Consider the following 22,889-nt stretch of genomic DNA (forward strand, 5'->3'; position numbering starts at 1 on the left):
TAATTTCATTGTTATTATTTCAAAAGCATTTTTTTCTATTTGCTTGAAGAAGGGGTTGTACCCTCCAAAACCAAAAGATCAAATTGACTAACATTCCTCTTATACTCTACATAACTAAAGAGCACTCACTGTTTTTTTAGTCAAATGAATCGATCCCAGTAATTTTTTTTTCTTAAGCCTAGTACTTATTCTACTGTCTCTTGTTGAACCACTAAGTTATGGTAATGTAAACCCACCAACACCAGTTGTCAAGTAGTGATGGGGGACAAACACAGACACAAAGGCACACACACACATATATATACAATGTGCTTCTTTCAGTTTCTGTCTACCAAAATGACTCACTATAGCCTGAGGCTATAGTGAAAGACATTAGCTCAAAGTGCTACACAGTGGGACTTATCCCTGAACAATGTGGTTGGGAAACAAGCTTCTTACCACATAGCCATGTCTAGATTACTATTTTCAGTTAGATCACAATAGGAAAACAATAATGATTAGATATTTCAAGTAATAATTTGTTAATACATTCTTGTGTTACTGTACTTGTAATATATGTCATGAATCCCCAACTACCAGATCATGGGTCATTTTACACCAGGCTGCACAGAAGGAATGAACTTTTTAATTTTATTTCTATTTTATTGATTACTAGCTGTATCGCCCGACGTTGCTTGGGTTTGTTTCAAACCTTTAGAATTGGAATTTTTGAAAAGTAAAAATTTTGCATTATGTAGCTTGTTATTCTCTTTAAGTGAACATTTTTCTGGTTGAAATACACCGAAAGATGGCGACACAGCAGTAAAAAAATCATTAAAAAATAGGGATTTTCATAGGAAAAAAGCATCTTTTTTATGTAAATAATTTTTGGTGTTAACATGGTCCGATTTGAATTAATAAGCAAGCCTTCTTCTATCATACTTTCAATTTTGGTCAACTTGCGCCGCAGGGTCTTGGAGGAGATAGTGTTAGTTGAAGGCTACCAAACACAGACTTTATATATATAAAAAATGCTTGGTGGTATTTTTTTCTGGCTCTTTATGTTCTGAGTTCAAATGTCACCATGGTTGACTTTACCTTTCATCCTTTCGGAGTTGATAAAATAGTACCAGTTGAACACTGATGTCAATATAATTGACTTCCCACTCTTCTCAAAATTGCTGGCCTTGTGCCAAAATTAGAAAAAATTATTAATTTTGTTAACCACATATATTTGAAGGATATATATATATATTTGAAGTCTTCGGAGTGTTTTTACATTATATAGTAATAATTAAATCGTATATTGTGCACTTTATTGTGTTTTGTTATGTACATGATCCCCTGGTTTGTGGCAAAAATTGCCTTGCATAAAACTGGTCTGTAGTGCAGGAAAGGTTTAGGACCAGTGATCAATATGACTGGCCATCAAACAATGGGGTGTGTAACATGCTGTCTCTGTTCATATGTGCTTAAAGGCAAAGTTGTTATTGTTACCAGGTTAGCCCTGATTGAATAAAGACATTCCAACCATGGCCATCCTGTGTTTTATAGAGATATCTTAGACTATGTTATCTAATGTATCCTTTTTTTTATAAAATAATACTGTGTGATTTGAGAAAAATATGGCTGCTGTCTCTCTAAGAAGTTGAATGACAGTATAAAGGCTCCTTCATTGGATCAATACCTGTTTCATGGATAGAATACATGTACAGCTTCTGTGTGTATATAAAAGATATTTTCTGTATATAATAGTGTAGAGGTTAGATATCTATGTATATATAGAGACATCTTATTGTCTATAGACACACTAACAAAAGTTTGTCTTTCTACCAGATAGAATATGACAACTATATATCATATTTGCTGGATATCTATGAGAAAGAGGGCCAAGTTTTACAAGGAGAAATACAAGAGATGTCTGCACAACACACCAATCATAATGAAGAGTTGAGCGAAGCTGAATTCAAAGTTGAGAAACTGGAGTGTGACATGTTAAATCTCCTTCTTGAAGCTAAAAGGTTAGAATTATATTACTGTTGTTGTTTAGGCTCAAGTCAGCCCTCATTGAGCAGACCTATGATCAAAGATATTCCAGCCATGACCATCCCATTTTTTCCCAGAAACCATTGTTGTCTGAGGGAAATTTGACTGCTATTTATAGCAAGTCAAATGACCTCATTGATTTTCACTAACTAGCTTGATTGTTTGCAGATAAATTTAAAAGAGGTTGGATATGCATAAACACAGGAAAAGATATTCATAAGATTTGGATGGATGCATAAGTAAGAGTCAAAATTTTATTGTTAGAGTCTTTTGATAATTCTGTACTTATCAATAGTGAGGATTTTTGCTGACAAAGCAATTCAACATACTTTCATAGATATGCTACAGTCTACATAATATTAACAGTGCCACTTAGACACAGTAAACTCTTCTCCATAAGAAAGGAAAAAAAAAAACACAAACCTGTTTATTTCATTTAAGTTCAATCAACAGAACAATTAAAGTTCTGTGAGGGCCAAACCACTATAATACTAGTATTTATGCAAAAATAATAACTTCAAGCAAATATTGAACTTTTATGTAATTTCATACATTTTTTTCTGTACCAATCTAATTGAGATAAGATGTTCTTATTGTCGATAGCGATTTGCATTGGACAAAACACATTGCTAAAATTGCCAAAAAGGCTGAGGGTGTCTTGGCATCACTTAATAAGCCCTTTGTGAGCCGTTCTCCAGCTATCTATCTGAGGCTTTATATAGCTATGATGCGGCCTCACCTGGAATTTGCATCACCAGTCTGGAACCCCTATCTTGCCCAGGATATTAATCGTCTGAAAACCGTTCAGTGACGTGCAACCAAGAGAATACCCTCCATCAGGCATTTGCCATATTCTGAACGCCTTACTTCCCTGGGAATGGATACATTGAAACTCCAATGTTTCGCAGCTGACTTGGCAGACACCCATAAAATTATTAACCATCTTACTAACAATAACTCTGAGCACCTTTTCAAACTCCACCTGTCTAACACCCATGGACAAGTTTACAAAGTCAGAAAACAGCATAGCTCCCATGACTTTCAGAAACATTTTTTCATGCTAAGAGTTGCTGAAGCATGGAACAAACTGCCGGCATCAGTTGTTAGTTGTTGGAGCACTGCATCCTTCAAAACTTCCATGTTTCCTGAGATTCACCAACACTACACCTGATTTTCTCCTCTCCATACACACGCAAGCATGTATCTGACTCATACACTGTTCACTTCCCAGACATTTGTACATTACTGCATATGCTTTATATGCACTTTTGACGAGTTGTGGTGCACCTGAGCACTGTATACAATAATTTCACTATTATTATTATTATTATTTTACTGGTTTCAGTCATTGGACTGCATCTCTGGATGAGCACAGCTTTCAAGAGTTTAAATTGATTACACCAACCCCAATACTTTGTCTGGTACTTATTTTATTGACCTCATAAGAATTAGAAAAGCAAGTCACATTTAACATAAAAGAAGGTAACTCAGTCAGACCTAAATATTACAATTTCTTCACACCTGCACCCAGCCACTGATTTGCACATATGTATTCATTTGTTTTTTGCATTTTATGTCCCTTTTCCTATGCTTGTATAGGTTATTTTTTTCTTTTATTCCTTTATTTGTTTCAGTTGTTTAACTGAGGCCATGGTGGAGCATCACCTTGTAGGATTTTAGTTGAATAAATCACCCCCAGGACTTATTTTTTAAATCTAGTACTTATTCTATCAATTCTTTTGCCAACCCGTTAAGTTACAGGGATATAAACACACCAACACCGGTTGTCAAGTGGTGGGGGGACAATTACATGCACACACACACACATAGATATATACATATATATATATATACACACACATACATACATACATATATATATATATAATCATCATCATTGTCATCATTTAATGTCTGTTTTCCATACTGACGTGGGTTGGACTGTTTGACTGAGGTCTGGAGAGCCAGTGGTTGCACCAGGCTCCAATTTGATCTGTCAATGTTTCTACAGCTGGATGCCCTTCCTAACACCAACCACTCCAAGAATGTAGTGGGTGCTTTTTACATGCCACCGGAACAGGAGCCAGTCAGGTGGGCCTAGCAACAATTATGTTCGGATGGTGCTTTTTACATGCCACCGGTACAGGAGCCTGTCAGTGGGTACTGGCATCAGTCACAATCATTTGGTGATTTTTACGTGCCATTGGCACAGGAGCCAGTCAGGTGGACCTGGTATCAACCATGTTCAGATGGTGCTTTTTATGTGCCACCAGCATGGGAGCCAGTCTGGAGTACTGGCCCCAGCTACAACATTGGTTTTACTTGACTCAACAGGTCTTCTCAAGCATATCATATCGCCCAACGCATCAAGGATATTCATAAGAGGGCCGGACATGTGTGCCTGTGATCTCACTTTAGTTGCCAGGTCTTCTCAATCACAGCATATCTCCAAAAGTCCCAGTCTGTTGTCATTGCCTCTGTGAGGCCCAATGTTTGAAGGTCATGCTTCACCACCTCATCCCATGTCTTCCTGAGTCTACATCTTCCACAGCTTCCTTCTACAGTTAGAGAGTGGCACTTCTTCATACAGCTGTCTTCATTCTTATGCCCAACTTTTCTCTCAGGTCACTTATACACTGTCATGTATGCACACTGACAATACACATCCAGCGGATCAAACTAGCTTCATTTCTTTCAAGCCTACACATGTCCTCAGCATTCATGGCCCATGTTTCACTGCCACGTAGCATGGCACTTCACACACATGCATCATACACTCTACCTTTCACCCTGAGCAAGAGGCCCTTAATTGCCAGCAGAGGTAGGAACTCACTGAACTTTGCCCAGGTTTTTCTTACTCTAGTCACTATACTCTCAGAGCAACCTTCCCCACTACAGACTTGGTCGCCTAGGTAGCAGAAGCTATGAACTGCTTCTAGTTTCTCCCACTGGCACGTGATGGAATCTTTCTGTACATCTTCACTGTTTATTGCCCCAGTGCATCTGCCACACACAAAAACTATTTTCTCGAGTACATCATATGGAGTTTCTACCCACACCTTTTCTACAGATCGAGCAGGGCCATCTACCTGAAGGGGGTTGTGATTTGACAGCCTTCCTACTTACTAAGACTTTGGTCTTTTACTAGGTTAACCATAAGGCCCTTCAATTCTAGACCTTGCTTCCACACCCTAAACTTCGTCTCCTGTTCTGGCAATGACTCAGCTATTAGAGTAAGGTCATCAACATAGAGAAGCTCCCAGGGCCAGCCTGTCTTGAATTCCTCTGTTATTGTCTGGAGGACTATAATGAACGAGAGGGGGCTAATCCTTGGTGAACCCCTACTTCTACTCGAAATTCTTCACTATACTGGTTACCAACCCTCACCTTACTGACAGCATCCCTGTACAGGGCTTGTACAGCTCTTACCACCCACTCGTCTATCCCCAGTTTCTACATTGACCAACAGATAAGGGATTGGGGGACCCTGTCAAAGGCTTTCTCCAAGTCAACAAAAGCCAAGTACAAAGGTTTATCTTTGGCTAGGTATTTCTACTGCAGTTGCCTTACCAGAAATATTGCATCAGTGACGCTTCTGCCTGGCACAAAACCAAACTGCATCCCATCTAGGCCCTCTCTGTAACTTTCATCACCTGATCCAATAATTTGATACTCCTGTAGTTATTTCTATCTAAAGCATCACCTTTTCCCTTGTAGCAGATTTTCCTTGTAGCCTTTTCTCTTGTAGAAGTCATACCCAATGACTACACCAGTCATTGGGTATGACTCCTTCATGAACTATCCAATTTACAATGCGGGTGACAAGACTATAACCCACACCACCCAATATTTTAAGCATCCCAGCGGTGATTCCTGATGGGCCAGGTGCTTTCCCTGTCTTCATATCCTTAATTGTTTCATCTACCTGGGTACTGTCAATTCGGATAGCTAGTCCCTCTATTGGGTCAACCTTTGGCAAACTCTCTTCCCATTCATTCTCCACATCACTCAGTCTCCCTTTCTCTTCCTCTTTTCACTCCAAAGAAGGGCTTTATTCAAAACATCAGTACTCTCACCCCTCACTCAACAGTGTACAAACTTATCAAAATTTACCAACTTTATTAAAAATTCTATGCAGACCACGCACCCCCCTCTCTCTCTCTCATCTACACATAACTACAGAACTTGTCTAACCAAATTACTACTTCTCATCAGATGTTATGTCCAATACAGCTTTTAAAAATAAACATAAGGAACTGATAACTATGATTTCTTACATTTGGACTAGTTTTGATTATCTTTCTTTTTTTTAAAAAAGAATTTTGGCTGCTAAACTTACATCCTATGATATTTTGTTGTCAATCTTTGCAGTTTAAAAAAAGATATTGATGCAGAAACAGAAAGAATTACTGCAGATCAAGAAAGCGTGGGTGAGTATGCAACATTGAACTGTAAGAACAATAAACATAGTCATAGCCAAAAGTTTGGAACATAGGTCTGAAAATTAGAATTTTTATATTAAATACTCCAAGTTATATTTAATTTGCAATATATTATTACTACTTACTGTAATATAGTGGGTGTCTATAAAAATTTTATTTTAGTTATGATTGATGCAGGTCACGTGACTTCCTGTAATTTTGCAAACTGTACATGGGCATAATAGATTTAATTTTTTTTTAAATGTTCCAAACTTTCGACCACTGTTTAATGAAATCATCATCACCATCATCAGTTTATATCTGTCTATAAATTTTATGTTGGGCAATATTTTGGGTGTTTTTTTATATTCTATGACCAAAATTACAAGAACTTAATAATTTGTAAACAAAGCAAAACATTAATCAGAAATGCAAAATATGTTACAGATATACTAATGACCTATTATATTCTTATCACCTGTTCTCCCTTCTACTGAACTGCTATTGATATTTTTGAAAATCTCAGGCTTTGAATTGCCTGTTATCAACAATTCTTTGTGGTCAGTTAAAACTTTTATGACCTTTCAATTCCATTCAATGTTACAGTTCTAATAATCATGGAAATTATCGGGAAATAGGTATATGGTAAGGATGAATTTAGAATTTATGCTCTGGAATGCATCTAGGGCAAGTAAAATAAATCTCTTCATTTAGGGGTTCTGGGGCACTGTAAACTACCATGGTTAAATTTTTTTTAATGAAAACCCATCCTACTCAAGAAAATCCATGATCCACAGTAGAAGTGTTAAGGCCACCCCTCCTGATGAAGAGGATTGGCCTGCAAGTGTCCTGTGCCAGTGCCACGTAAAAAGCACTCGTGCCAGTGCTACATAGAAGTGCTCATTCCAGTGCCATGTTAAAAGCACACAGCACACACTGTAAAGTGGTTGGTATTAGGATGGGCATCCAGCTGTAGAAACCAGGCTGAAACAGATTGGAACCTAACGCAGCTTTCTAGCTTGCCAGCTCTGGTCAGACCGTCCAAAACGCATGCCAACATGGAAAATGGACATTAAAGAATGATGATGATGACAACAACAATGATGATGATGATGATGACGATGACGACAACGACAACGACGACGATGCCATCATTGTGAGTCATTGAGTATGCTAATTATGTACACACATGTTTATATCAATAATGTGGATGTAGACATGGCTGAGTAGTTAAGAAGTCCACTGGGACACATCTTGGGCAAATACATTTATCATAGCCTCAGATTGACCCAATTCTTGTGGGTGAATTTAAGAAAACAGAAACTGTATGGAAGTCCATTGGATGGATTGTACCCAAAATTCAAAAGTTCAGCCTTGCTACACACCTGTATCACCCTAATTCCACCTGCGCTCTACAATCAAGATACATTCACTTTCCATGATAATTGAGTGAATAGATTGTCCATTTGATCAGACAACTGGAGATCCGTGCATTTATATCAATGTGAGAGTTTGTCATATCAGTAATTTATAATTCTTTCCATTTTTAGCAAGGTATGTTGCTAATAAAAACGTCAATACTTTAATAAGTGGATTGAGTCATTAAACCAATAGCCATTGTGCAGCAAATAACAATACGTTCTGTGCAAATAGCTTCATGTTCAAGGTCTTAGTCCACTGCATGACAAACGAATGCATACAGTGAGTATACAATGTTCAATAAAGTTATCTGGGATGAAGAAAACGTTTTGAATAACTTGCCATGTTCCATGATAACATTGAGTAAATAGAAGTAATTCAAGCTACAAGATTTACTTTCCACAGGCATTAGGTGTAGAATACCATAGTGAGCTACTGGTAAGAATTAGATATCAAATTCATGTGCCTGACTCTCTCTTCCGCTGTGGACCATGTTGCATCTTGAAGAAGTTACGAAAAGAGGGATCGTTTGAATGGGTGTGCAATCTTAAATAGGCGATGGGCTACTAGTGACCTCCTGCATGTCATTTTGGAGTAATTTCTTTATTGCCAATAATGGCATACAAAGATATAAAATAAAATAAAAGGGTGGAGTCAGGGACAAACAATGGACAGTCTTACAGGAGGAGGGGTCGTGGTGTGGGATAAAAACTATGATATAAATCATTATGAGTTAAAAATTGTGAATTAATAGATTGTATAGTTAAAAATAAAACATATATTCAGTTGTATAGAATTTCCCCCAGGTTCATTTTAACCCGCCAGTTTGAACCATTCGTTTTCCTTTTTTGGGCTGAGAAAAAGCGTTTTCCTCCTTCTTCCTTGTTTTAACCAGCTACACTAGCACAGCCCCATACATATGTAACTTTCTTACCACATTTATCCATCTTTTCTCATATAGGCTATGAGACAGACACTTTCTCTCCAGTCAAGAGGTGGAAGTTGAACCAATCCCTGACCAGAGATAATCCCTTTTGCACGTGTCCTCCATAATGTCTCTTTCAGTATAGCTACGATGCAGACAAAAGCTGCCTTCCTTTCCTTGTTAAAGGAGGGAGGTGGTACAATCTTGACAATGGACTCAGTTGAGAGCCGTACTCTTTCTCCATCCGACATAGGTTACCAACCCCTTCAACTACCAAAAGTGTACGAAGGCATGTGCCACAGTTTCACTGATGTGTCCGCACTTTGGACATGTTGGGTGGGGGTGTTATAACCGTGTCTGGAAACCTCTCTCGAACTGGTAAAGCCGAATGATAGCACAACTAAGCCAAGGATTTCTGGAAATTATCCAGATACCTCGGCCCAAATGTCCTCTCGAACAGGCTGGTTAGTTGTTCGTCATCAAAGCCCAGAGTCTCCCCCAGGACATTGTCAGACTTAAACTCTACTAACCCTCTATAGAAATCTGCAGTGGTAACCTCACTCCTGGTATTGCTCGCTCGGGAGAACATATTGAGTACTTGTCTACACTCTCTCTGCCATAATTTATGAGAGTATAGAACATTTTCTAAGCCAAGCATATTTCTTTATTGCAATCCAGTACTATGTCTGTGTTTGGCCTACATTTCTGCACAATATTATATACAGTTAAACAAATTCACCCTGTTTTTGTTTCATAATTTTTCAGTGACATACAAACACTTCATTTTTAATTACTTTTTCATCAGCTGCTTTATTAATTTTTCTTAAAGTTTCTGTAAATGGGTTTCACAGGTTTTGTGTTTAAAAATCTTTACTCCTAAGCTTTTTAACTGTTTTACCTTGTCACCATTTATTCCTACACCTACAACATTAACATGGTACCATTCACAAGACATGGATTTTTGTGTTCATTCAAGTCCAGGGTGACCATTCTTGCATACAACACTACTAAGTTTTCTGTTTCTAACAATTAACCAGAGATATTTTTATATTCATCAATCTGGAAGATCGTGTTTTCAATATTTTTTGTAATATCATCTTTTATACATGCAGCATCAAGTGAAACAAAACACAAATGAGATTATCATTTTGTAGTACTTTAACCCATCCTTACTGGTTGAATTTTTTCACTATTGCTTATATATATGTCAAAGTCTTTTAAAATATCTTATTATACTCATTTTCACAGCAATACTCTAATCTGAACCATATAAACACTGTATCTGATGAGCCATCAACATTCTGAACAAAGCCTTGTGTTTTTTAACATATGGATTTCTTTGAAAAGTTTTTCTGAGACTTTACAATTAGTCTTAATTGTAAAATAGTGAAGCCTGGAAAATATGTTTACATGTCATCTGGTAATGAGTCTGATGATATATAAGGTGATTAATTTGAGGATGGTGAAGTACCTACTATATTACAACATGCACCATTTCACATTGGTACACACATTATAAATGTTATCACACCAGTATTTTAATCTGGTGCTCTTTCAAATGCATGCAGTAATTAAATTGATACTAGCAATGATATTTGTTTGATAAAATTGATGGAATATTATTTTTTCCTACTTGCTCATTCATTAAAAAAACCACCTGCCATAAAACACTTTCATTAATGATTTGTATGAGAACAAAATTGATTTACACAACCTATTTCATTTTGTTACTGTTTATTCTCATCTAACCTAGATATCTAATCTAAAGATGTGAACTCTTATTGAGAGAGACAAGGAAAGCACAGAATTATATAATGTGCAGTCTATTTTAGGTTTACCATAGCAGTTTCTAGATATAAAAAAGGTCATGTAAAACCTAGGTTAAACACTAAGGTAATTTTTGAAGGGTTAGTGGTCATCTCACACCATAAGCTAAGTTAGCCACATTATTTACATAATACAAACTACAAAGGGATTTTAAATGTTCATTCTGTAAATTTGTTGTTCTTGTACAACCAAATCTATACTGAGGAAAACAGATCCTTATAAGTAGTAGATAGCTTCCAATACCTAGGCAACCAAGTTAGCAGTGGAGGAGGATGCTCTGAGAACAGTTGTTAGAATAAGAATGGGCTGGGCAAAGTTCAGAGAGCTACTACATTTCTTGGTAAGAAAGGGCCTCTCCCTCTGAGTGAATGGCAGATTGTATGACACCTATGTACAAACAGCCATATTATATGGCAGTAAAACCTGTGACTGCATAAGACATGTGTAGGCTTGAAAGAAATGAAGCCAGCATGCTCCACTGGATGTGCAATGTCAGTATCAATGTATGACAGAGTGTAAGTGTTTTAAGAGGAAAAATTGGACATAAAAGGCACCAGATATATGAGTAGTGTGCAAGAGAAAAGACTGCACTGGTATGATCATATGATGTGTATGTATAAGTACAGTTGTATCATATAAATGTTTGACAGGTTTTTGCCCCAGTTTGAACCAGTCTGGTTTTGGGGGTGAGGGGAGTATCTATTAGGAGAATTTCATAAACAAAAACCAGATTTTCAAACTCAGTGATGATATGAAAGAAAATAACTCATGATACTCCACATCAAATTCAATGACTGACATCAATAAAACTAACAAATCATAGCTGTTGATTGCAAATCAACCTAGCTGAGCTACACAAAAACAGAAATTTTAGAGAGCAGGATGGACAGTAGAACAGAGAACAGAACACTGTTATATGTTCATGTTAAACTCTATTCAATATCAGCTGGTGTCAACTATCTGATCCACCAAATATGAAGAGTCAGCTATGTGAGCCATCTAATTCCTCCTAATTTTAGAACTTCACTGTGGCAACTGACACATTCATGTGCACGCCCCCCCCCTCTCTCTCTCTCATCTACACATAACTACAGAACTTGTCTAACCAAATTACTACTTCTCATCAGATGTTATGTCCAATACAGCTTTTAAAAATAAACATAAGGAACTTATAACTATGATTTCTTACATTCATTCATGTAACTTTTCATTCATCCCATTATTAATATGATAACACATTTATTCATGTTTTAAATTGATGAACACTTCATATTCATTCATAGGTTAAATTGGTGACCCCTGCTGTAATACAAACACATTGGTGATTACCATTCATATTCAACTATTATGTTAAATTTGCAACCCCAGCATAATAGTAGTAGGAATGTGAAGTGTGTTTGGACTATGTTAGGTCACCAGTTTAAGATTTCAATGAAAATGGAGCATTCACCTATTTAGCACTTGAGTAGATGTGTGTGTGTTTACCACATTAATAATGATGTGAATGAATAAAAGAAGTCATTGTTATTGATTCATTATTATTATTATTAAAAGATGTATTGGATACGACCATCCAGTGAGGAACTACAGTCGCACAAGAAAATATTCTTTTCATGCAATGGTTTGGTTGGACAGGTTTTGTAGTTATGTGTAGATTATATATATATATATATTGTGATACCCATAAAAAGCACCCGCTACACTCACGGAGTGGTTGGTGTTAGGAAGGGCATCCAGCTGTAGAAACACTGCCAGATCAGACTGGAGCCCGCAGCCTCCTGGCTTCCCAGACCCCGGTCAAACTGTCCAACCCATGCTATCATGGAAAACGGACGTTAAACGATGATGGTGATGATGATGATGATGATATTTATATATATATCATCATCATCATCATCATCATCATTTAGCGTCCGCTTTCCATGATAGCATAGGTTGGACAGTTTCTACTATAGGCACAATGTTTGACATTTTTTTAAAGGAAGGTGCCAGGTGATGACATTGACTCCAGTGCTGAGTTGATAATTATTTTATCAACTCTAAAAGGATGAAGTTAGAGTTGATCTCAATGGAATTTGAACTCAGAATGTAAAACCAGAAGAAATGCTACGAAGCTAACAATGCTAACAATACCTTCAACTTATAGGCACAAGACCTGAAATTCTGAAAGATGGAGCTAGTTGATTACACCGCCCTTAGTATTCAACTAGCACCTATTTTATTAACCCTAAAAGGATAAAAGACAAAGTAGACTTTGGGAAATTTGAATTCTGAATGTAAATCTTGAATAAATGTCAGTAACCATTTTGTCCTGTGTGCATACAATTCTGCCAGATCATACCTTACCAATATCAGAAATATAATGGCATTGTGCATGGATCGAGTTCCTAACTGGGTTTTGGTTCTTCACATAACATTGATTTGGGAGAGCAAAAGAGTATTAGGACTTAGCCATAACAATACTGGGGAAAAATTATTGATGCAATCAATTTCAGCAACCCTTTCCATCTACATGTATCCTCCTGCTCTGCTTAGTCCATTCTGTCCTTCTATGACATGTAACCTTATCAATTTCATTTTCTTACTATTCATTCTAATATAACCTAGATATTTAACCTTAATGTAAAAATACAATTTTTTTTATTGAGGGAGATAGCAGAAAAGCATTCAGTTAGACTGGGTAATAATATGAGGTCTGGACAATAAGTATGCAGACTGGTGCTATAAAAGCAAAACTACAACATGTGCCAATATGACATTGAATCTCCTTCAAAGTAGTCCCCTTCAGAAACCACACACTTAATCCAGCACTGTTTCCATTGATGGAAGCATTCCTGGAACTCGTTTTCTGGGATAATCAGCAGCTGCCTCATCAAATTCACTTTGATTTCTTCGACATCCTGAAATCTTCGTGTCGAGCAGGATTTGATTTTTGGAAGGAGGAAAAAATTACAAGAGGTAAGATCTGGGGAATACGGTGGCTGTTGGACCTGAGGAATGCTGTGTTGAGCCAAAAACTGCTGCACAAGTTGCACTAAATGGGTAGCTGCGTTGTCAGCTGAAAGCAGTTTTGGCAGACACGTGTCTCATACCCAAATCTTCAGTGATAATGGACTGAACCTTAACTAATCTGCACATCCTCTGATGACTCGTGGATGGTGATTTAATTTTTTCCCCTCACTGCTACACAAACATCTACGATATTTTTCTCAGTTCTGCTGGTGGCAGGTCTTCCAGAATGTTCATCACTATCGACATTTTTTTTGGCTCATCCACTCCTCTCCATACGCTTTCTGTAACTTTGTGTTGGCCTCTGGGCAAGTATCGCCAAGGTTTTGGCAAAATTTGATGCCGATTCATGATCAATGCAATGATCACATGCTACACACGTTCCTTCCAAGCACTGCTGTAAACTGCAGAAGTGAGCTAGAACATTAAAACTTGGTGTGCATACATTGCAAAGTTCAAGGTCAGTCTGTGTCAAGCAGCTTCACTCTGCATGCTTTACCTTTGTTACAAGGGCAACAATTCAGATACTTATTGATCAGACCACATATAGTTTATGTTAACATATATAGTTAATAATTTATAACTGACATTAATCTAGGAAATATAAGACAGTGAGCTGGCTGAATCATTAGCACTCTGGACAAAACGTTTAGTGGCATTCCTTCCAGCTTTATGTCCTGAGTTCAAATCCTACTGAGGTCAACTTTGTCTTTCATCCTATTGAGGTTGATAAAATAAGTACCAGCCAAGTACTTGGGCCAATGTAATCAATTTGTCCCCTCCCTTCAAAACTTCTGGCTTTGTACCAAAATTAGAAAGATTAACCTAAGAAACTACCATAAATATAAAAATCCACAAAGTCACTGATCCTATATAATTTATCAATATTCCTCACAGTCGACTTCATTACCTCACATTTGATTTAAAACAGAAATAAATAAATACATGAAATATATAACTTTTTCACCAACTTCTTTCCCATGATAATTTGTAATTTTAAAGCTTTCTTTTTTTATGCTTTTATTTTGCTTTATGATAGTTGTGTATTGATTTCCAATTTGTGAAACATTTTTGATCTTTCCTCATGAGAAGAATGATTTTTACATAGGTTAGTAGGGCATTTATTGTTACATGAAGCAATGAATTTCCATGCAATGAATAGTTTAAAAATTCCAGCTATAGCTAAAATCGAACACATAACACTATGTTGAGGGCAAAACTGTCTCTTAATTAAACAAACATAAAAATGACACCTAGATTTGTATTTTAAAAGTTGAGTTTCATTCTCTGATTAATCTTCAAAATATCAATGTTATTGTGGTTGTAATTTTCTTTTTTGACTATCAACAAATGAAACATGTTCAGTTATTTAATGAAGCATCATCATCATTACAATCCTTTTACAACTACTTACTGGTGCCATGTTAAAAGCACTGGTGCTGGTACTACATATAAAGCACCCAGTACACTTTAGAGTGGTTGGTATTACGAAGAGCATCCAGCCATAGAAACCATGCTATAACAGACAATTGAGCCTGGTGCAGCCCCCAGCTTTACTAACTCTGGTCAAACCACCCAATCCATGCCAGCATGGAAAACAGACATTAAATGATGGTAATGGTGATGATTTTCCTTGTTTGCATGAGTCAGATGGAGTTTATTGAAGCAGATTTTTCCATAGTTAAATGCTCTTCCAAGTAAATTAATATTTGCCTGTGGCTAGACATATTTTCATGGAAGACTGGAAATGAATGGTACTCCCTGTTTGAAAGTGACACTCATTTACAACATTACATGATGTCGCCATAAGGAGACGCAAACATACACACATATAAATACAATGGATTTCCTTCAGTTTCTCTCTACCAAATCCACTCACAAGGTTTTGGTCAGCCTGGAGTTATACAGGGTGTTCAGAAAAAATTTGATACTTTGTTATTGTTTAGTCCCAGGTGAGCTCTCATGAAACAGACCTTTGATCAAAGCATTTCAGCCATGACTTTCTAATCATATTCCCAGACATATATCCAGGAATGCATTATCCAATATATCATTTCATTTTTAAGACATTAAAGTGTGACTTGAGAGGAGTTTGACTGTTATTTCTAGAGATTGAGCAATAACTGACAGGCTCCCCTCATCAGCATGTTGTACTCTTATTTTTTGCTGTTAGTTTCTCTGAGAAAATTTTTTCATATTTCAACAGGTAAATTATTTTCTTGAGGAATTATATTTATTTATTTTTCCAGTCAGCCTTTATGATGATAGTGCTGAAGATGTGCCAGAAATTAAACCAAAATTAGAATTTTATGATGATGTGGAAACACTAAGAATTGCTATTCTTGAGAAATTGGATGAGCTACAGACCAAGAAAACTGACATGTGTAATAACTATATTCCTATTTCAGTCTGTTTACAGCTGGAACAATGTATAAAAGACACAGACGTAAGCTCTATCTCTGTTTTTATTCCCTTAAATGTATATTTTCCCTACTTTTTATGAGTAACAAAAATAAAATCTAAAGGTAAGTTCCAAGCAGGTACAAAATTTTGCATTCAAGATAGATTTGCCCTTCGCTCGCATGAGATGATTTGTAATTTTGACAAAGAGATACAAAAATTTGTGAAGAATGGGCTTGGAATTAACCCCAATATGTATAGTATTTACCTCAGTAGTAATTATTGCTTCTGGATCTTTAAACTGCAACTTCATCCCTAGTTGGATTTGAAATCAAAATTTAAATACTACAAGCTCAGTACTCTACTATTCCTGTTACGTTCTTTGACATCATCATCATCATCATTTAGTATCCGTTTTTCATGCTAGCAGGAGTAAGACAATTTGATTGGAGTTGGTAAACTAGAGAGCTGCACCAAGCTCCAGTTTATTTTAGCTTGGTTTCTACAGCTGGATGCCCATCCTAATACCAACCACTCCTCCACAGACAGTACTGGGTACCTTTTACATGTCACCACCATGGATTCCTTTTATGTGTCACCGGCACAGGTACCTTTCATATGTCACTAACATTGACTGTGATTATGATTTCACTTAACTTGACATGTCTTCTCAAGCACCCGCTTCAATCTTTAGCATGCCAGACAAAATGCTTAGCAGTATTTCTTCTAGCTTTACATTGAGTTCAGATTTTTTCAAGACAACTTTGCCTTTCATCCTTTTGGAATTGATAAAATAAGTACCACTCAAACATTGAGGGTCAATGTAATTGACTAGCTCACTCCTCCAAAATTTCGGGCCGTGTCCCTACTATATTTTATTGACCCCAGAAAGATGAAAGGCAAGATTGAGCACATCAGGATTTGAATTCAGAATGTAAACCACTGTTACTGAATACCACAAGCATTTTGTCCAATGCACTAATGAGTTTGTGGACCCATCAGCTAATGTTAATTACATCAACTCCAGTGTATGACTGGTCCTTTAATTTATTGACTCCCCAGAGAAATGAAAGGTAAAGTTCAACTTGGTTTAATTTGAACTCAGAACATAAAGGTATGCAATTGAATACCTTAAGGTAAACTGATTTTAAATTTTGGCACAAGGCCAGGAATTTTGGGTGATGGGTAAATCAATTACATTAACCCTAGTATTCAACTGGTACTTATTTTACCAACCCTAAAAGGATGAAAGGCAAAGTCGACCACAGCAGAATTTGAACTCAAAGTGTGAAAATGGATGAAATGCCACTAAGCATTTTGCCCAGCATGCTAACAATCCTGCCAGCTTGCTGCCATGTCAACCTTGAAATATTGGCAATCAGTATGATTACCATCAGTAAGACAGTGAGCTGACAGAAGTGTTAGCATGCCAGGCAAAATGCTTAGCATTTCATCTGGCTTTATGCTCTGAGTTCAAATTCTGCTAATGTCGACTTTGCCTTTCATCCTTTCAGGGTCGATTTAATTGACTTACCCACTCCCCTGAACTTCTGGCCTTGGCCAAACTCTGAAACCAATATGATTACTATCATTTTGAAAAAGTAAATATCAGATCATTAAGAATGAAATGTCCGATTTTGAACTGAAAGTATATTTTACTATATCTCAACAAAAAGCAATGCAGTTAATGAAAGTATCAACACAATTTTGCCATTTTATTGAAAGCTTATGCTGGCAGCAAAGAATTCTGGAGAGCAAGAGGTGATGAAATCATGAAAGGCTGTTTTTTGCATCTTCTTCAGATTTGAAGTTTTTCCTTTGCAAAAAGTTGTCTAATGCTTGAAAAACATGATAGTCAGTTGATACAAGGTCTGGTGAATATGGTGGATGACAAACTACTTCCAAGTTCAGTTCCTGTAACTTGAATAGTGTTCTTTGTGCAACATGTGGTCGAGCATTGTCTTGCAAGAGAATTGGTCTGTCACTATTGACCAACCTCGGTTGTTTAATTGCAAGTTCACTCATCATTTCATCCAATTGGTTGATGTATACATCCACTGTAATTGACTTTCCAGGTCTCATGAAGTTGTAGTGGATGACACCAGTGGTGGACCACCAAACAGACACCATTAGCTTCTTTTTGGTGAATATTCTTTTTTGGATTGTGCTTTGGCATTTTGTCTCTATCCAACCACTGTGCAGAATGCATGCTATTGTTGAAAAGAATCCATTTTTCATCACACGTAACAATATGATGCACAAGTGGTTTGCTTTTATGCTATGACACCAAAGAACAACAAGTTTAAAGATGACATGTCATTTGGTGCTCGTTCAGTTTGTGTGGTACCACTTGTCCAGCTTCTTTACCTTGCCAACTTGTTTCAGATGGTCTAATACAGTTGGAATTGAAACATCAAACCTTGCTGCTAACTCATGCGTAGTTTGAGATTAATTGACTTCCACTACAGTTTCCAGCTTATTATTATCCACCTTGGTCTCAGGTCTACCATGGAGCTGATTTTCAAGAGTAAAGTCACCAGGCCTGAACTTCTCAAACCATCAGCGTACAGTGCGCTCACTTGCCACATCTTCACCAAACACCTCATTAATGTTCCATGACAGAACTCATATTCATAAACAACATGGAATTTTTTATCTATTCATGGGTCCACAAAAATTGATTTACAAGAAAAACTCACAATATAATCAGACATCATGAAATGAATTTCAAAAAGTGATGATTTAACCCTTCAGTTTTGTAAAACAAAGAATTGTCAGGACAAAACATTAGAGTTAATGACTGTCAAACTTGGTGCATAAGAAAATCGGACATTTCATTCTTAATGACCTGATAAAAAGTTAAAATTTAATAAGTCGTGGCTGTGTTGTTAAGAAGCTCATTTTGACACTATGTGATTTCAGGTTCAGTCCCACTTTATGGCACCTTTTTTGGGCTGACCAATGCCCGGTGAGTGAATATGGCAGACAGAAACTGTATGACAGCCTACCATATGTATATATGTATGTGTGTGTTTTTGTATTTACCCCTAACCCACTGCTTGACAATTGGTGTCAGTTTGTTTACAGCAAAAGATACTTACAGAACAAATATCAGACTTTAAAAATATGTACTGGAATTGATTTATTTGACTAAACCCTTCAAGGTGATGCTCCAGCATGGCCACAGTCCAATGTCTGAAAAGTAAAAGATAAAAGATACAATATATAGATGGGAATGTTTCCAAATTTCTTGTTTATATAAATAACTTTATTTCTTAGTAGCTTCACAGCTTACTTCCATGTAATATGAGTTTCACTGTGGTAGTTTTTGCCATTTTTTTTATCACAGATTGAGCATTATCAGTTGCAATTACTGGATGTTTTTTTTTATATATATTCCAAGTGTAGTATATTATATTTTATTACCAATTAAAACCAGACTTTAACTGTCTTGCGTTGCATCTTATCACCAATGAAAAATGTATGTATAAAAATTGATGGCTGTGTGGTAAGAAGTTTGCTTCTCAGCCATGTGCTTCCAGTTTTAGCCCCATTGTGTGGCACCTTGGGCAAGTGTCATCTACTATAGCCCTGGGCCAACTAAAACCTTGAGTGGATTTGGTGGATGGAAACTGAAAGAAACCCATCATAAATATATCATCCTTAATGTCCGTTTTTTTCCATGGGTTGGGCAGTTTGACAAGATCAGACAAGCCAAAAGGCTCTTCCAGGTTCTGCTTTGGCATAATTTCTACAGCTGGGTGCCCTACCTAATGTCAAACACTTAACAGAGTGTATTGGGTGCTTTTTTCGTGGCATCAACATTGGTGAATATGCCAAGTACTTATGACATAAGACCTCTTGACTGAGCAGGGTATAGACTGGAGAAATAAGAAACTATGATAGAGGAAGAGGAGCAGGTATCTTGCTGAAAAGGTGAATACATGGCTTTTCCACTTGGAAAGTGAGAGAGAGAAAGAAAAAGATATGAAATTTGGGTACAACATGAATGAGACAGAATAGAAAGTGCACTGACTGACAAATTATTAGAGCTAGGGAATTAGTTGGACACAGAGGATATCTATTCGGTGTAGTGGGAAGTGAAGAAAATAGATGAGTCATGAGGGAAGGCCTGACAGAGCCTCAATTCTGTTGATATGGACGGGTCTCCATAAGCACAGTATAATGCCATTCATCTTGGTTGCCTGAGAGGCTCAACATATTAAGGTCAGTTTTCACCACTTGATCTCACATCTTCCTAGGTTTACCTTTTCCACATGTTCCTTCAACATTTAACAATCGACACTTCTTTATACAGCTGGGTGTCTGGGTGAAGTGAGTTTTTTAAATATAATTTTTTTCTCCACTAAGTAAAATCTGCACTTTCTGCTACTGTTAAGATAAAGTGTGTATTTCTCCAGAATTTTCCACTCGATATTGCAATTCATAGTACTTTAGATCTGTAGTGCCTTCTTTCAATAACCATATATGCTTAACCAAGGCTATGACTTTAAATCTCTTATGGATATCAAAGGAGGACTTATGGTTGTTAAACTTGGTTCTGCATGGTGATCTCACTGGTGCTGGTAGCACAAGAAACAGCACCCAGTACATACTGTAAAACTGGTTAGCATTAGAAAAAGCATTCAACTGTTGAAACCATGCCAAAGCAGACACTGGAATATGATGCAGTTCTTGGGTCATGAGATATTGTCAAACCATCCGACCCATTTCAGCATGGAACATGGACATTAAATGTCAATGGTGAAGATAATTTACTACAAAAATTCAGAAAACAAATTTTTAAAACTTCATGACAGGCAGAGCTTTGGTGCATATTACATGCAACATGGTGGTCCATAAATTGTACTTCATAGATACAAAAGATATTGTATATTTACACAAAAGATAAGTTGAACCAGTATCTTGTTTTTGTTTCTTTTATTTAACCAAACTGCATGCATAAGAAATATGAAAGAAACAAATTTAGTTCATGATCTTCTTAAAATATTTTTATAAAATCAACAATTCAATCTCAGCTTCAAAAGATCAGAGTTCAGCATGACCTTCTTTGTTACTAATTTTGACTAATAGTATTTATTGTAACAAAATATAATTTTTGGAAATTAAATCATATGAAACTGAGTGTGAAAGCTTTACTCTATAATTATATATATATTCATATTTTAGAAGTGTACTTGTTTGACAACTGACTTCATCTGAGACTGTGCTGAAATACCATAGTGGAGAGTTATTTAAAAATACCAAAAACTTATTTTTTTCATTTATTTCTTAATAGTACCATCTGTCATCATCATCATCATCATTGTCATCATTATTATCATTATCATCATTTAATGCCCAATTTTCTATGCTTTCATGGTTAGAGAGATTATTTTTGAAGCACATTTTCTATGGCTGGATGCCCTTCCTATCTCCAACCTTCACTCATTTCCAAGTAAGGTTAATATTTCTCCATGGCCAGACATGTTCTCACAGAATATTGGAAATGAATGGTACTGCTTATATGACAGTGAAACTCATTTACAACTATTGTGCAATGTCAAGACAAACACAAACACTTGTACGAGCATGCACATGTGCGCGCATACACACACACATATGTATGTATATAAGGTATCATGCAGTGGAATTAACCTGGAACCATGTGGTTGAGAAACTTCTTACCACAGCCACACCTGCATCTATATATACATTTGCTCATATATTTAAACAAATATATATATATGTTGAGTAATAGAGAGTATTTAAAGGCAAAACTAACTGACAATGGTGTAGCTGGACGAAACTTCAAAGTCTGATACAAGCTTTATGTATGAAATTTTTCACTGAAATTTTCACCATTACAATATATGAAATAATTATAATCTGTTTTTTTATATATATAGATGGAATTACATAAATGGATAAAACAAAATGAATACTTCAAAAGCAGCAGTGCTGAAATGGAAGGTTATCTGAAAGAAGCTATCAGAGACGCAGACACTAGTGAAAGAGATGTCCGGTAAGAATTGTTTTACATATCCAACTTTATAGATTCGAACCAATAAGGAAGCTATGCCAATAGTTCTCAGCCTAGGATGTTGAGACATAGACCCTACAATTAGAGGACATGTGAAGGCAAAAGAGATAGTATGCTCCACTGGATATGCAACATTAGTGTGCATGTACAACAAAGTGCAGATATGTTGAGAGAAAAATTAGGTATACAAGGAGTCAGGTATAGCTGTGATGGTTTAGTCATGTAATGCATATGGATGAGGATAGCTGTATAAAGTGTTGATTGCTTAAAGGAGATGGAACTTATGGAAGTGGAAAACCCAGGGCCCCACAAAGAGATTACTGGAGATCCATGCGCTAAGTAGACAGACCTTTGAAAAGCTTGGGATCCATAGGGAAAATCCATGTAAATAAAAGGAGATCCTAAGTCATAGAGAGAGAACTGCTACTCTATGCATTTGTTTGGCATTCTAGAAACAACAGCCAAATCTCCCATTTTGTCTTAAAAAAGAAGGAAGAGATATTTGACTGACTAGTTGTAGCTGGAACAACTTTGATCATAAGTTTATTCAATTGGTGCCGACTTGAGGTTAAATAGCAACTCCATAGATTTTCATGACTAGAAGAGCAAATCCTGTAAATGCCTAGTCATTCATAATGAACACCTTCAGAAAGTATCATATTCCCAGTAATTTATCAATTTTATTTCTTAATTGATTGGTTGTATTTGACTCAACAACTTCCATAAGTAACTGATTACAATTAGCATTCCTCATTCTTTGCAAGATTGCTTCATAAATGATTAAAGGTAATGTCGTTAGGATAGTAGTCTAAGATTTCCT

The 22,889-nt window shown here is 36.5% G+C and overlaps 1 protein-coding gene across 3 annotated transcripts in view; it reads left to right on the forward strand.

The window, feature by feature from the left end:
- LOC115210187 overlaps positions 1-22,889 on the forward strand; it is a 45,126-nt gene that overhangs the window by 14,598 nt on the left and 7,639 nt on the right. For all 3 annotated transcript variants that reach the window (XM_029778643.2, XM_036502038.1, XM_036502039.1), the window contains exons 4-7: positions 1,816-2,000; positions 6,397-6,455; positions 15,876-16,072; positions 21,936-22,051. In XM_029778643.2, coding sequence (XP_029634503.2) covers positions 1,816-2,000; positions 6,397-6,455; positions 15,876-16,072; positions 21,936-22,051 — 557 coding nt within the window. The remainder of the gene's footprint in view (positions 1-1,815; positions 2,001-6,396; positions 6,456-15,875; positions 16,073-21,935; positions 22,052-22,889) is intronic.

The sequence above is a fragment of the Octopus sinensis genome, linkage group LG4 (assembly GCF_006345805.1).
Source record: "Octopus sinensis linkage group LG4, ASM634580v1, whole genome shotgun sequence".
Taxonomy (NCBI): domain Eukaryota; kingdom Metazoa; phylum Mollusca; class Cephalopoda; order Octopoda; family Octopodidae; genus Octopus; species Octopus sinensis.